Consider the following 16,801-nt stretch of genomic DNA (forward strand, 5'->3'; position numbering starts at 1 on the left):
ATCAGAGGCGTCTTACCTGGGCTAAAGAGAAGAACTGGACTGTTGCCCTGTGGTCCAAAGTCCTCTTTTCAGATGAGAGCAAGTTTTGTATTTCATTTGGAAACCAAGATCCTAGATTCCAGAGAAAGGGTGGAGAAGTTCATAGCCCAAGTTGCTTGAAGTCCAGTGTAAGTTTCCACAGTCTGTGATGATTTTGGGTGCAATGTCATCTGCTGGCGTTGGTCCATTGTGTTTTTTTGAAAACCAAACTCACTGTACCCGTTTACCAAGAAATCTTGGAGCACTTCATGCTTCCTTCTGCTGACCAGCTTTTTGAAGATGCTGATTTCATTTTCCAGCAGGATTTGGCACCTGCCCACACTGCCAAAAGAACCAAAAGTTGGTTAAATGACCATGGTGTTGGTGTGCTTGAATGACCAGCAAACTCACCAGACCTGAACCCCAGAGAGAATCTACCAAGTATTGAGTACATGTACAGTTCATGAAAATACTTTCCAGAAGGCCAACAAGTCAAAAAAAAAAAAATTATTGTTCTTATGAGGTATTTTAATTTGTTGAGTGAATTAGTGGGTTTTTGTTAAATGTGAGCCAAACTCATCACACTTAAAAGAAACATCTACAGCATGTACAGCATAGGCTACAAACTTTTTGTTGTTGTTGTATTAGCCTTTTAAAAGATAAATGCAGAAAAAAAATAAGGTTGGCTGATCTCAAATCTTCCATTTCCTGCTTATGTAGGGCACTGATGGTGCTGTGCTTCCTTCCACAGACCACAAAAAGTCATAACTACCTTTGACGTATTTCACTGTACAAAAACAAAACTGCATAATCTGCATTTTCAGTTCTCATGGTTTATTTTACAGTAATTTTAGGTGGCAGTATTTGAGAAGTTCACAGCACTGCATTCACAACAAATTTTCTTGATTTTTTGTGTTTTTAAATCAAAACATGCTTTTACACAAAGATAGCATTTCAATATTTTGTCTATTGTTTTAGATGTTTTTGTAATCGGTTAAATAATCTGACCCCATGTGCAGCCAGATTCTTCAATCTTTGTTTTCTTACACATTTTTAAAGGAATAGGTCACCAAAAAATTTTAGTTTGCTGAAAATGTAGATGAGTTTGAGAAACGGATTTGGAGAAAAGTCCATTCCCTGTTTTCCCCTCACATCAAAATCCGCCCACATATTTGTGCATCTCTTCTGATTCAGACAAGATTACTTTTTTTACTGGACAAAGTAATATTGTAGATAGAGGACTCCTATTTCTTAAAAATTGATTTTCGCTTTTGTGGATTGGAGTGGTGTGGATTATTGTGATGTTTTTATCAGCTTTTTGGACTCTCATTCTGACGGCACCCATTCACTGCAGAGGATCTATTGGTGAGCAAGTGAGGTACTGTAGTTCTGAGACTTTATTCACAGACATACACAAAACCTCCTTGAAATTGCTTGCAAAATATTACGGAACTTTGCATCTACAAAAACTAAAATCGCTGGGTTTATGCAACAGTGTGAGAAGGCTAACATTCGGCAAGCAAAATATGCATAGTCGAGTTTAATGCTTACGTCACAATATATGAATGGATGGATAGTCTGAGATTTTAAGAATATGATAACATTATATGGAGCCAAACCAATAAAAAACATCAGCACGAAAAAAAATGTGAGCTTAACATTATTGTGTCCATTATTGGTAAAAGATTTTGAAATTGTCCGAAGCATTCTCCCATAGCAATAACACATGATTACAAATGCAATGAAGAAAAAAGCATTTTGAAAATAAGCGATGCCAGATTTCCATTTAACACTGCCATATTCACAGTACGTGTTGTCAGACTCTATCATGACTTCGCTTTGAAGTGAACTAAGCAGTGCAACAATTCCACTCAGGATCCAAACGATAAAAGGAGAGACTGAAAGGCCTCTGCATCTCTCCCAGTCAGACAGAGGATGAACCACTGCCATGTAACGCTGAACAGTCATTAGAGTCAAGAACAACACGCTGCTGTAAAAGCCGAGGTAGAACAGAAACTTCACAGCTTTACAGCCAACGTTTCCAAATGTCCAACCCCAAATGTAGTACGAGGCCCAAAACGGAAGTCCAAAAGTGAACAGAAGATCTGCCACGTCTAAATTGAGGATGAAGACATTGGTCAGGCATCTGAGGCTTTTGTAGAGCAACAGGAAAACCAGAACGAGGATGTTACAAATGCAGCTCAACACCACCAATAATGTAAAATAGAGTGGAAGGAGGATGGATCCGACTCTCACTACCTCCTCTTTACTACACAATGGCTCACTATAGTTCAGTTCATAGTAGTCGTAAGGGTAAATTGTATTCTCCTCAGTCATGTTGTACTGCAGTCACAAACTGGCCAGATCAGATTTGTTCAGGTTAAATTCTTTGCTCTTTGTACACCTGAAAAAAATAATAAAAAAACATTTTTTCTGTAATGTAAAAATGAAATGGCAAGTTACATGTTGATTTAACATTACATTTTTACATAGACTGAAATAGTATTTTCTTGTAAAACACACTCCAGTAATAATTATTTAAATTACAACTTCAAAAAAAAAAAACATAATACAAACTTTAATATCTCTGGGGAAAAAGTGAAGTTAGACCAGTCAGTTTAACTTGAATATACAGTATTGTTCAAAATAATAGCAGTACAATGTGACTAACCAGAATAATCAAGGTTTTTAGTATATTTTTTATTGCTACGTGGCAAACAAGTTACCAGTAGGATCAGTAGATTGTCAGAAAACAAACAAGACCCAGCATTCATGATATGCACGCTCTTAAGGCTGTGCAATTGGGCAATTAGTTGAAAGGGGTGTGTTCAAAAAAATAGCAGTGTCTACCTTTGACTGTACAAACTCAAAACTATTTTGTACAAACATTTTTTTTTCCTGTGAATCACTAAACTAATATTTAGTTGTATGACCACAGTTTTTTAAAACTGCTTGACATCTGTGTGGCATGGAGTCAACCAACTTGTGGCACCTCTCAGCTGTTATTCCACTCCATGATTCTTTAACAACATTCCACAATTCATTCACAATTCTTGGTTTTGCTTCAGAAACAGCATTTTTGATATCACCCCACAAGTTCTCAATTGGATTAAGGTCTGGAGATTGGGCTGCCAACTCCATAACATTAATTTTGTTGGTTTGGAACCAAGACTTTGCCCGTTTACTAGTGTGTTTTGGGTCATTGTCTTGTTGAAACAACCATTTCAAGGGCATGTCCTCTTCAGCATAGGGCAACATGACCTCTTCAAGTATTTTAACATATGCAAACTGATCCATGATCCCTGGTATGCGATAAATAGGCCCAACACCATAGTAGGAGAAACATGCCCATATCATGATGCTTGCACCTCCATGCTTCACTGTCTTCACTGTGTACTGTGGCTTGAATTCAGAGTTTGGGGGTCGTCTCACAAACTGCCTGTGGCCCTTGGACCCAAAAAGAACAATTTTACTCTCATCAGTCCACAAAATGTTCCTCCATTTCTCTTTAGGCCAGTTGATGTGTTCTTTGGCAAATTGTAACCTCTTCTGCACATGCCTTTTTTTTAACAGAGGGACTTTGCGGGGGATTCTTGAAAATAGATTAGCTTCACACAGACGTCTTCTAACTGTCACAGTACTTACAGGTAACTCCAGACTGTCTTTGATCATCCTGGAGGTGATCATTGGCTGAGCCTTTGCCATTCTGGTTATTCTTCTATCCATTTTGATGGTTGTCTTCCGTTTTCTTCCACGTCTCTCTGGTTTTGCTCTCCATTTTAAGGCATTGGAGATCATTTTAGCTGAACAGCCTATCATTTTTTGCACCTCTTTATAGGTTTTCCCCTCTCTAATCAACTTTTTAATCAAAGTACGCTGTTCTTCTGAACAATGTCTTGAACGACCCATTTTCCTCAGCTTTCAAATGCATGTTCAACAAGTGTTGGCTTCATCCTTAAATAGGGGCCACCTGATTCACACCTGTTTCTTCACAAAATTGATGACCTCAGTGATTGAATGCCACACTGCTATTTTTTTGAACACACCCCTTTCAACTAATTCAACTAATTGCCCAATTGCACAGCCTTAAGAGCGTGCATATCATGAATGCTGGGTCTCATTTGTTTTCTGAGAATCTACTGAACCTACTGGTAACTTGTTTGCCACGTAGCAATAAAAAAATATACGAAAAACCTTGATTATTCTGGTTAGTCACATTGTACTGCTATTATTTTGAACAATACTGTATATGACTTACCTTGATTCTTGATTATACTGACTGACCCTTGTAGAGTACAGCGATGAACAACACATTAGCTGACCAATGCAGATGACAGCAATCTGTAGTACAAAACTAACTGGGATTTCTTGAATTATGTTAATAGATCAACCAGCTACAAAAGCTGTAAGTTAAGAATGTACTCAATGAATTAAAAAAAGAAGCATTATTGTTCTGGTGAGTTCTGAGTGATGTTTGTATGTTGGGTAGTAACATACATCCTCCCTCAAACCTCAGACTCTAAACCTTTTCATCTCACATACACAGAGGAAGCTGAAGTGGCTTTGTGATCTTAACACTTGAAGGAACTGCTCTACTTTAACTATTTTGTAATGACAGACGAGGAATCAAATACAATAGTCATCTGTTTTCTCATGAGAAAAAGACCCAAATAATAATAAAAAAGTGACAAAAGTTGAGAATTCTTAAACTTTTGCAAATAAGAAGCAAATTTTGTGAGTGACGACCAATAGGAGTGAATAATCTGTCAGTGGCGCTCACGTCTCAAGTGCATGCAAGAAAGGACATATTTTCTGAGTGATTGTTTTATATGATTTCACTGCAACATGGATATAAAAAATGATGCATGGAAAAGAAACTGTTGGCTAAGTGAGTCTGAATCATACACTGATGGTTCAAGTAATTATATAAATTATGAATGCTGAAAATAATGGTAAACTCAATATCTGTTGCTAAACATTTCGTCTAATTATTTAATAAAATATATTTTTTTTTACAATATACACAGTATTATAAAATCATCTTTCTTTCTTTCACAGTGACATTGCAGGGAATGCCACAGTGTGCCTGACAGAGAAGTTTATTCCCACGTGTCACGGCCCACAGAAACTTCTGGTCTCACTGGACTCTCCTCAGCTCACTCAGGTTCATGGATTCTCCAACATTGCTGTCAAACAGCATTGTTAAACCAATCAAATAACCAAAACAGAAGAAACGTCATGGCTCCACTGAATAGAAAACGTTCACACTGAATTGATTTGCAGAGTTAGATAACAGCTGTTAGTTTCTCTTAACTTTCAGGTTGTAAACCTTAAACTTCTCACAATTGGTGAGAATAAGAAGACATGGTCGCTTTACTTAGTTTTGTTGTGTCCAAGACATAACTTGTGGGACTGTGATAATATATCATGGCCGAGAGATATTGAGGTAATATCATACTAACTTGTGGGAACGTGATATTATGTTGTTACCGCACGTCGAGGTAATGACTTCCTTTTGAGATACCATGTTGAGGGAACGACATCCATTTCACGTGGCCATGACTTCTTATGTTGAGGGAACGACATCTTTATCTTGTGGCCAAGAGTTAAATGTAAACAAACCTTAAATTAACCTTAGTTAATTTAAACACAATAATAATAATATACAATTATAAAATTAAATGTTTAAGGTTAATACAGATGTTATCTATTTTTAATAATCTCAGGTTTCTATAGTCACGCAGGTTTGTTTACGCATTAAACTGCCGGCCGCAAGAAATAGATGTAATTCCCTCAACATAGCATCTCGATTTTGTTACGTTGACAAAATGATCTCATGGCCACGACATATCATGTTCCCAAGAGTTAATATGACATTCCCTCAAATCATTATCTCATGGCCAGGATATATTATCAGGAGTTATATTATCCCACGAGTTATTATGTCGTGACCATGACAAAACTAAGTGAACTGACCATGTCACCTTGGTCCACCGTACCCTTCTGCATAATTGGTTTTTCTTGTTCTCCTTGTAGCTGGAAATTAGTGGACAGACAATTTGCGGGCTATAATTAATTAATAATTCCAGCTCAAGAACTCTGGTCTGACGCACCCGGGCTCTCGCTTTATTTCCTTCTCACTTCTCCTGTGTTGTGAAATGTAGTTCAGAGTTCAGTGCTGTCTGCAATTTTTCATATTGTGAAGTCATGCAATGTGAAACTGCCTGTAGCCGATCCATTGTGCAATGTGAACACAGCAGCAGCTGTGCTACCCCAGATCATGACGCAGCGTGAAATCAATGGTGATCCAATTAGTTTGAAAATTGTGCAGTGTGAACTTGTCGTAAGTGTATGCCAATTACAGACAGGTGTGTTGGAGCAGTGTTGGAACTGAAGTATGCAGGATTGTAGCTCTCCAGTAGCAGGGTTGGAGATCCATCGGTCTAATGCCAAGTTCACAAGTGCACGATTTTCAAAATAGTCCGATCACCATTGTTTTCAAACTGCATGTCTATCTTGGGTAGCATTCAGTTGCTGCTGTGTTGCGACCGGGGGTTTCACATTGCATGACTTCACTATAGGAAGAATCACCGACAACTCTGGTCTGCAAACTACATTTCACATCACAACACATGCTAGAAGTGATAAGGAAATAATGTGAGAGCCTGTGTGTGTCAGAGTTTTCGAGCTGGAAATATTTAAAAGATTATAGCCCGCCAATTGTCTGTGAACTAATTACCAGCTACAAGGAAAAAAATAAAAACAGATTATGCAGGAGGGAGATGCAGGGAACAGGGATTGTGTGTTCTGCAAAGAGAGTTGGAGGTAAAAAAATTATTTGGCAGTAACTGGTATACTGATGTTGCAGCTGGTCAAGCAAATGTTTGTCAAGTCACCTTTATTTATATAGCGCTTTAAACAAAACAATATTCATTTGGAAAACAGTGTGTCAATAATGCAAAATGACAGTTAAAGGTTTGTGTAAAGGTTGTGCACAAACTTGTTGTAACCAAGTTTGTGCTTGTTTCTACATATAGATATCTATTAAAATACTGATATTCTGGTCTACAACTCCTCCCCAAACTTCCCTCTGCCCTGTATCTTGGTCTTTTGGCTATAGGTCATTGTCGATATAGTTTTCAGTCAGAAATCATCGCAGACAATGCGATTGTGAATCACCAACAGCTCCAGTTATTTAGCATGCCAAATATTCACACTGGCCCCTGAAAACTTCTATGCAAAAAGACTTGCCCGAAAAAAGTGTGGGGGGCGAATTTACGTTTTATTAAAAGTGGGGACCCACATAGCAAATGTTTTCTGGCCCAGATCCGGACCAAGCAATCACTTTTCCCTAAGCCCAAGTGCGACAAAGAATGATGGCCCTGAAATGGCTCAGAACTTGATTAAAGACAAGGGCCACACATGAGCCATAACCGGGCCGAATTTCAGCCACTTAATCACCCTTAACTGGGCCAAAACAGGTTTTATTATTGGTGCCAATTCTCAGCCTTAAGTAAACCAGAATCCCCAAATCTGAGCCACACCTGAGCCTTATATAGCCCAGACAGCAACATGCAGTATCGGCCCACATCTGGCCCGCATGGATTGTACATGGGCCAGATGTGGGCCTGATCTGGGCCGAAACTGCTTGCTGTCTGGTTAATTGTTACAATAGGTACAGAGGAAGGAGATACATATCTCCTATGAATGCAATTTGAACTGTTCCCACTGATCTATATTATATTATTATATTATATCTTGTTTATCATGTGTCACATAGTATGCTGCCAGATCATAGCCTGATTTGGACCACATATCACTAGACTGATCTGGGCCACACTCCTCCCACCAACAATCGGTACTCATATTGTTTGCCTGATCCCCACTGTGCCGTCATTGCCACACATGGCCCAGCTCTGGCTGAAAGGGTACATGCCATTGCCAACAGGAAGCTGGCAGTGCCCACTTGAGGCCACATTTGGGCCAAGTTTGTTTGCTGTACGCTGGATGCGCTCATGCATCCATATAATCCACATTTCAATGGTTTGAGTCTTACCTATCAGATAGGTCCTTCAAAGTATCTTGGAGAGGTGAGGTGTCCAAGTCTCAACATCTAACTACTGGGGTGCCTCAGGGCTCAGTTCTTGGACCTCTTCTCTTCTATGTCTACATGGCATCATTAGGTTCTGTCATTCAGAAACATGACTTTTCATACCACTGCTATGCTGATGACACTCAACTCTACCTGTCATTCCATCCTGATGATGCGACGGTAGCTATTCGCATCTCAGCTTGTCTAAAAGAAATTTCTTCCTGGATGATGGACCATCACCTTCAACTCAACCTTGCCAAGACAGAACTGCTTGTGATTCCAGCAAACCCATCGTTCCATCACAATTTCACCATCAAGTTAGGCACTTCAACCATAACTCCTTCAAAAACTGCTAGAAGCCTTAGAGTTATGATTGATGATCAGCTGACTTTCTCAGACCACATTGCTAAAACTGTCCGATCCTGCAGATTTGCTTTATTCAAAATCAAGAAGATCAGACCCTTTCTTTTGGAGCATGCTGCACAACTCCTTGTTCAAGCTCTTGTTCGGTCCAGGCTGGACCATTGCAATGCCCTCTTGGCAGGTCTTCCAGCCAATTCTATCAAACCTTTACAATTAATTCAGAACGCGGCAGAGAGATTAATTTTTAATGAGCCAAAAAGAATACACATCACACCTCTGTTTATCAATTTGCACTGGCTTCCAATAGCTGCTCGCACAAAATTCAAGGCATTGATGTTTGCCTACAAAACTACCACTGGCTTTGCACCCATTTACCTAAATTTGTTACTTCAGACTTATAGTCCCTCTAGAAGCTTGCGTTCTGCAAGTGAACGTCGCTTGATTGTCTTAGACCTTTCCAACGATATATAGTTTGTCAAGATTAGATTAAATTTGATTGTAATATAGTATAGTCAACGTAGGTGTCCCGTATAGGGGACGGGGGTGACATTTAACAGGTTAAATGAAAAGATGAATAAAGCCTCATTTTAATAGATCCATCTCAATATCATAAACTGACACAGTTTAGAATGCTGGATTTTCTTTTTATATTTTATTTGAAGCTGAAGCTACACAGGACAGAGTAACCAACACCATGATAACATTACTCGAGTTTTCAAATGAGGAAAAACTGGTAAATTAATATTCAGAATTACATTTATAAGCTTCCAAACTCATAAAAGGCAATTTCAGAAAGAATACTAAAAAATCAGAAAAGATGAAAAGACAATATTGTCTTGCATAAAGCATTAGTGCAATTGTCCTACAACATGATTAAATGCATTGTGAGACATTTAAGGTTTACAACCTGAAAGTTAAGAGAAACTAACAGCTGTTATCTAACTCTGCAAATCAATTCTGTGTGAACGTTTTCTGTTCAATGGAGCCATGACGTTTCTTCTGTTTTGGTTGTTTGATTGGTTTAACAATGCTGTTTGACAGCAATGTTGGAGAATCCATGAACCTGAGTGAGCTGAGGAGAGTCCAGTGAGACCAGAAGTTTCTGTGGGCCGTGACACGTGGGAATAAACTTCTCTGTCAGGCACACTGTGGCATTCCCTGCAATGTCACTGTGAAAGAAAGAAAGATGATTTTATATTGCTATATATGTTTAATTTTTTATTATTATTAAATAATCATAAAAACTGTTTAGCAACAGATATTGAGTTTACCATTATGTTCAGCAATCATAATTTATATAATTCACTGAAAAGTAAATAGAATAATGCAAAAATTATTCATAATTTTTTGGAGCAATTAAATCAATTTTACCCATAGTTGACAACTCTTGCATGCTGCTGTCCAAGTCCCACAAAGCGGAATACAGAGTTCTTCAGGACACGAGGCAGTGGATTCTGGAAAGTGATTTTGACTGGCACTTCTTGACCCAAGACAGCATCACTTACAGGCTGAGAAGAAGCACATACAAGACACAATTTAACACTAAATAATTCCAACCAATCAAAAGATTCAACAGTTAAACTCTAACTTTAAACTCACAGCGACAACAAGATCTGGTGTGCGCAGTCTGAAGTTGTACTGGGTGGCCAGAACCTGCTTCGTCTGAGCCACGTGTCCAAAGAGGTTGAGCATCAGTGAGGTGTGATCCACCAGGTGTTCCTTATACTCGTCATAACTCAGGGTCCATTCCAGAGCTCTGCCTATTATAGCAAAAATGACAAATACTGAATGAATACTCATGCTTTCATTACAAGTCTCTTTACCCATAAGCTGCATAATGCCAACTGGGTGGTATCATGTATTGCAACTCTTTATCACTTCTCACATTCAGCTTTATCTTTGAACTCTTTATGATTTCTTACATTCGGAGGGCTTGAGCTCGATGCATGTCTGGTCTCTCTTCAGGAAGGTCTTCCTGACTCCGGTGTAGTACGTGGCTGCAGCCTGGCTGTAGAGGGTGACGCTACGAGGTGAGCTGCATTTGTTTTTAAGATTGATGTAAAGCAAGGCATCCTTGCCCACACATAGTCCATCCTCTTTCAGGCTGACTTCACAGACAACATCCTCAGGACAGGGCAGTGGGTATGTGCATCTTCTCAAGCCATGACGAAGAGCTGTTTCCAAAGCAGTGCTCTTCTCAGAAGAACCTGATCAATAAAATACGAGGTAAAATGCACATATGATTGAATCCCAGGAGAGACACCAAACTTCATCATTTCTATAAGCCATGGTTCAAAGTGTTGAGGACTGAAGCAGATGTTTTAAGTGAAATGCTTGTGGGTTTTACCATATGGGTGTTTGTAGAAATTTGTGATGTCTACACGTTGATCTGAGCCGACAGCTTTGGTACTGATGCAGTGACCTACTACATCCTTCTCAATATGAACAACACCAAAGGTCCCGTCACATCTCCGCTGCCAGTAAACCTTATCATTGTTCACCTAGAGCCACAACAGGAATCAGAAGTTATAATCGCTGTTTGTAAATTGTATGCAATGGTAAATTAAAGGAAATAACGCACTTCTGCGAAAAGGAAGGGCACATCATGCTTCAGGAAGACCTGCCCGCTGCGGATCGCAGCAACAGAGGTGGGACCGCAGCGGAAGAAGCCCTGGCTGGTCAGTTGAGGAGTGGAATCAACCACCTGCCAACCTCCAAAACCAGATGGCAGGTCTGGCCGAGTCATCCAGGCCTCATTCCACACATGGTAGTTCCTACATGGAAGAGAAGAAGAAAGATCTAGAAACACTTCATGGACATTCAGAGGAACACTTGGTGACATTATAAATGGTAATGATACTTACCAGATTGGATCACGGTTCATGTGATCGATCAGCTGAAATTTCTCATCCAAGTAGACATCAGTTGACAAATGAACATCAGTGTCATGAGCAGAACAGAAGTTTGAAACTGGACGAGCAGGAACACCCAAACACCTCAACACTACGAGAAAGAGAAGAACAACAAAATATTTACATCTGTAATCACTTTCTCATAACTTCTCCTTGTCCAGTCTGCAGGAACTCTTACTTGTGTTGGTGACTCCAGCAAAGGCCAAGCTCTGTCCATACTTGACTGGCGTTCCTCCACATTTGTAGAACTGTTTCAGGATGGCACTGCTGCTGCACCAGGATGTAGGAGCAGTTCCATCTCCATAGCAGTGTGACCAGTTACCCACCAGCACACCACTGCCTTTGTTGGCAATAACCTGATAAGGAAATAGAAATACTGAATTTAAAAAAAAGAACAAATCTGACTATTGTGTCGGGCTTTCCAAATGAAATCAGGTGTTGATAAGAAGGAAATGAAGACTCACCATGTCAGAAACCACTCTGGAAATGTTAATGGGGCTTCCCCACCCTGAGCAAGGTGTACAGCTCTTCTCCAACACATACATACACGCAGACAAGATTCCCTTCTCAAACTAAGAATCACAGATCACAGAGGAAGAAAATTAGATATTGTGAAGCAACCCCTTCATGCTATATTGTGCACTTTTATATCTCAAGTATGGGAAGGTTAGGAAAAACTAGAAACCATAGCGGTGCCTTAAGTCTCTAACATATCATGAACATTTAGTTATTGTTGAACTTTCGTAATATATTAATGAAATCTTGGCTCTTACTTGACCAAGTTCCATGTTTTGCAGCCAATCTGCTGCTTAGTTCCGTAGTAGATTCTGCCCATGTCATTCAGCACATACTCGGGCTCTCTCCGCCTCATCACTCAGGTACACACAGTCATCTGATGAAGAGAACAATGGACTTTAATCGGAAAAGCATTTGTTTTCTTTTCTCATTCTATTACATTTTCATATTTAGGTTTCAGTTGTAATATTAAAGTATAATCAAACACGTACCTTTACACCAGGGGTTGAACAGCATGTAAATGTCATTTTCAGGAACATAAGGTAAAGTGAATCTTCCTCCTGGACAGTGTGTCACGACACTGAGCTGGTATCGTCCAACACAAGCAGTCGGAACAGAGTTCACACACAGTTTGATTCGGTTTTGGGCTCGTTCCACAATCTTTGCCCCCCAGCAGTCTTTCTTGAATTCTTCCACAATTGGAACGATCACATAAGTGCCGTCCCGGATGGATGGGATATGACCTGTTAAACATACAAAACAACAAGAGATTCCCAGTGATGGTAGAAATGCTGGTTCAGCTCCCTCACAATGTTCCTCCTCTACATATGTAGATACAGTTATTCTCTGTTGTCTTGGATCTTTTAGAAACTAACCTAGTTTGAGCTCCAGGTGAAGCTTGTCACAACTGGGATTGAAAGGACGGCACAGATCAACCCACATGTTTGAAACTCTGTCCTCTGCGGACGATGAGATGGTCATCAAGGAAACAATGTGTGTGATGCTCCTGACGATTCAGTCCGGTCCTGCACTTGAGAAGGTCGACTTTACTCACCCGGAGGACAGCATCTGAGAAAACATAAAAGCAGAACACAGGTAACTGGTTATCAAACAAATAATTCATTGAGTTATTATGAGTTAGAATAACCCATTTCCCATCATACACTGCAGGACAAAGATAAAGAAAATGTGAAGACTCTTACTCTCTGCTCCACAGACTTGCGTGCTTGTACAGTCATCCACATAATTCTTGACGACGACTTTCTTTGTGTCATAATCATGGCATTTGGAGCAACAAAAACCGTAAGGATTAGCGTATGAAGTACCGCAAGGATAATCATATGAAGTAGGCAAGTAGCGCAAGGATAATATATTAACATATGGGTAGGCATAAGGGGTAGTGCATGGGTCAGTGCAAGGAACATATGGGTATGATAAGGGATAGTGCATGGGTTAACGCGAGGGTTGGTGTGAACCGTGTGTAGTATGCTGGTTTCCTCCAGTTGTACTTCCCTTGCAGTTTAATGGCTGGGAAACGGCCAACGCTGCAGAGGTTTTTGTATGGGTTTGTATACAAAAGGCATGCTGGGCAAAAAAGAAAGAAATGAGAGTCATGAGTGTGATCTGTAATTGGTCAGTAGATGGTTAATAATTCATAAATTGGGTCTCTTTGTTCTTAGAAATCAGATCTCCAGTTTCTTTTTAAGCTGCAATTGCTAGACAGCAAAAACATATCCTTACATGAAACATTGGGCTGTTCCCAAAAATTTGACTATATAAAGTTCATACCAGTATAATAGTTTTTAACCAACTCTCGATCCACAAAACAGCCTATGAAATCTAGATGTCAGCTTTCTAATAGAAATGAATAATTTAATAAAGTTTCAAACAATGTCTGAGATGATTACTTACATGGATGTTGTCCTTGTCTGTTCAAGAGAAACTGAACTGGAAACTGCTGCAGAAAGTGAACAGTAAGTCCTGCTTTAACCAGCTTGTGGCTCGTTCTGTAGTTTGTCTCTACAGCAGACGGGATATTTATACTACATCTCCATCTCCACCCCATCCACAGCTCATAGCTGAAGTGTGAATAGTTGTCCTCTTAAGAAAGCCATTAAAGGATTTTGAGTCATATTCATTTAATTGTTTCTTTTAGAGGATTAATGGGACAAGTTAACATCTTAGTTCTTTGTTCTAAACATTCATTTTAGACTAACATCTATACCAGAGAATAGAATTCATTAAAATCAGCGTGACACTGCCTATGCTGGATACACCAAGATATTGACAACAGAAATAAAATGTATATATTATATATAACTTAATTTTAAACTTATATTAATGTGTATGTTGAATTGTACTTATTGCAGTATACATTAACATTCTCTCAGACACCTAGATATCAGAAACATTCTATAAGCAACGTGTCTATATATTTCATAAAGACCCTGTTTGTTAATCTTTTTATATTAAGAAAGCAGCACAATGATTTGTGCATTTGTTGCAAAGGAGAAAAAAATATTTGTACATACATTTGAAGAAATTAAGCTCTCTTCAACAAAGAGATTAGAGAAGAGATTTTAAGGCCAAATTTGCTCTGATACATACAGTAATAGTGCATTATTAAATTAAATTAAATTGCAGTATTGATATGAGTCCATTACTGTTAATTCTACATTTATTCTCATGATTGTCAGAACAAGGATGACTCTTTGATATATGACTGTTAGTCAGTTATTAAATACAATGACTCGTAAAATTGGAAAGCAGAGAAAATGAGTATGAAAATTCTCATGCTAGAGAATTTATTTAAAAAAATGACCTGTTTAATTTTCATGTTCATCTTTAATTAAATTTCTCCTTTTCCCTGACAGAATATAAAATGCTGCTTCAGGCCCTGTGAATAAAACAGCGTCCCCATGCAGTGATGTTGGAAGATGTGTCTATCTGACAAGAGCAAGTGGAAGTAAGGAATCTGATTTCATAACTTCAAATCAGTATGCACCTTTGGATTTATCAACTATGTTATAAAAGGCATTTTCAAATAGGTCATGATTTTTTCTGAGACGATATAAATTGTTCATTATCCCCAACCTGAACCTTATCCTCCACCCAGAAGGCGTATGAGAAAATAAGTAAAAAAAAGCCTTTAATATGACCAATTAAATTAAAATGACCCAAATACATCCATAAATCAACTGTTCAGCACATAATTAAAAGTGTGTCTAGTAATTATGTTTAAACTTGACAGAAAACAATGAAAAGGACAATATTCATTTATTCAGTATTCATTCAGTTCGTCTGACCATCCATCCATCCATCCATCCATCATTCTTTCAACCATCCATCCATCCATCATCCTGTCCTTTCATTCATCCATCCATATTTCATTCCTTCATCCTTCTATCCATTAATCCAAATCGAAATCAATCCATCAAAATGGATTTACTTAAAATGACGTTGTGTTTATCACACCATATAATAATTTAGTTTAGTCAGTGAAATCAGTGCAATATGTGAAGGTGTGACACAGTTGATGAAAATTTTGTAGATGCAAAACTCTCAAGAAGTGCTCAATGAGCTTTCAGCACTGGACTTTTGAAAAACAGGGATGCTCTGATACCGCTGTTTACTGTAAATTTATAATCTCCAAAATAATATGTATTATGTATTACAGACCAGCGAGTGTGATTTCACCAAGTACAACATGTTCCTGGAACAAAATTCCAATCAACCAATCAGAATTGAGATGCACACTGATTTTAGGAAAACATTATGGGTAGGGTTAAGTTTAGGGGTAGGGATTGGGGTTTTTTCATCAAATGGTGTTGATCCAGGAATATGTATTACCTGGCAAAATCACAATGACCTTTACAGACCATTATTATAATGCTCTAGTCAGTCTTACCCATAATTAATCTGACATGCTGCAGACCAAGTCCATCAATACAGAAATATCCAAGACAGTAGGAACCACACATGAACTGTTGATGGTCACTGGATTTTGTCTTGGAAAAGAAAAACATTTACTTAGCTACATCACAGAAACTACTAGACTTTTCATGTCATCTCAGAGACTGAAATCACTGTTGTGGGGAGTTAAATACTTAAAGTTTCTATCTTTCAATTTCAGGCTTCTTAGTGCAGTTGGGTTATCGTGTGAATTATTATTATTATTATTATTTTATTTACTACACTTTTTTTATGAATATTCATTGGCAGACAGTTTAATTCTTTCAATAACATAATCTCTTTAAGAGTTCTCTCTTTAAAAGCTGCATGCATGTACAGACAGACATAAAAGTGTTCTTCATATTATTCAAATTCATCATATTATTCAAGTTTATTTTATTTCACTTCCTTTAAAATGTAATTTTACATGAAATTATGCAAAATGTGTAAGTGTTTTGCATATTACACAAAACACGCCAGTGACAAAACAGTGTCCTTTTTTCTCATTTTTGTGTAATAATATGGCATAAATACCTGCTTTTACATTTTTATAAGACGCACAAGAGCAAAAAATAAAAAATAAATAAATAAATAGTTTCTTTATTTGGCTGATCAATTTGAGCTGATTTGTCACATGAACTGTAATTCAGTCTGGTCAAGTACTATTTGTTGCAAACATTACATTTTACATTATTGCAATAAATCACTCAAGTCTTTGCGTTTTAACATTTCAAAATTCCCACCAAAAAAAGTTAAATTTATACTTAAACATCTTAACCGACATGTTAGACATCTTAACTGCCATTCTTTACCAACATCTTAACTGCCGTCAAAAATTGGCCAGATGAAGGCATCTCAGGAGACAGGAATTGTAGCTTACACTGAATTCAGACGTGCCTTAATGCCTTTCTACCCTTGAATTTGTCCTCCGAAGGCAGCATTTTCAGTT

General features: G+C 38.3%; 1 protein-coding gene and 1 pseudogene across 1 annotated transcript; both read right to left on the bottom strand.

Annotated features, from left to right (window-relative positions):
* Positions 1 to 552: 552 nt before the first annotated feature.
* Positions 553 to 2,411, bottom strand: LOC113080418 (chemokine XC receptor 1-like). Its single transcript, XM_026252595.1, has one exon. The coding sequence runs from the start codon at positions 2,353 to 2,355 to the stop codon at positions 1,420 to 1,422; it is 936 nt and encodes a 311-aa protein (XP_026108380.1). The 5' UTR covers positions 2,356 to 2,411; the 3' UTR covers positions 553 to 1,419.
* Positions 2,412 to 9,330: 6,919 nt separating this feature from the next.
* On the bottom strand, positions 9,331 to 13,350 carry LOC113080420 (protein-glutamine gamma-glutamyltransferase K-like; annotated as a pseudogene).
* Between the last annotated feature and the right edge of the window lie 3,451 nt (positions 13,351 to 16,801).

This window comes from Carassius auratus, unplaced genomic scaffold, assembly GCF_003368295.1.
Source record: "Carassius auratus strain Wakin unplaced genomic scaffold, ASM336829v1 scaf_tig00031272, whole genome shotgun sequence".
Lineage (NCBI taxonomy): Eukaryota > Metazoa > Chordata > Actinopteri > Cypriniformes > Cyprinidae > Carassius > Carassius auratus.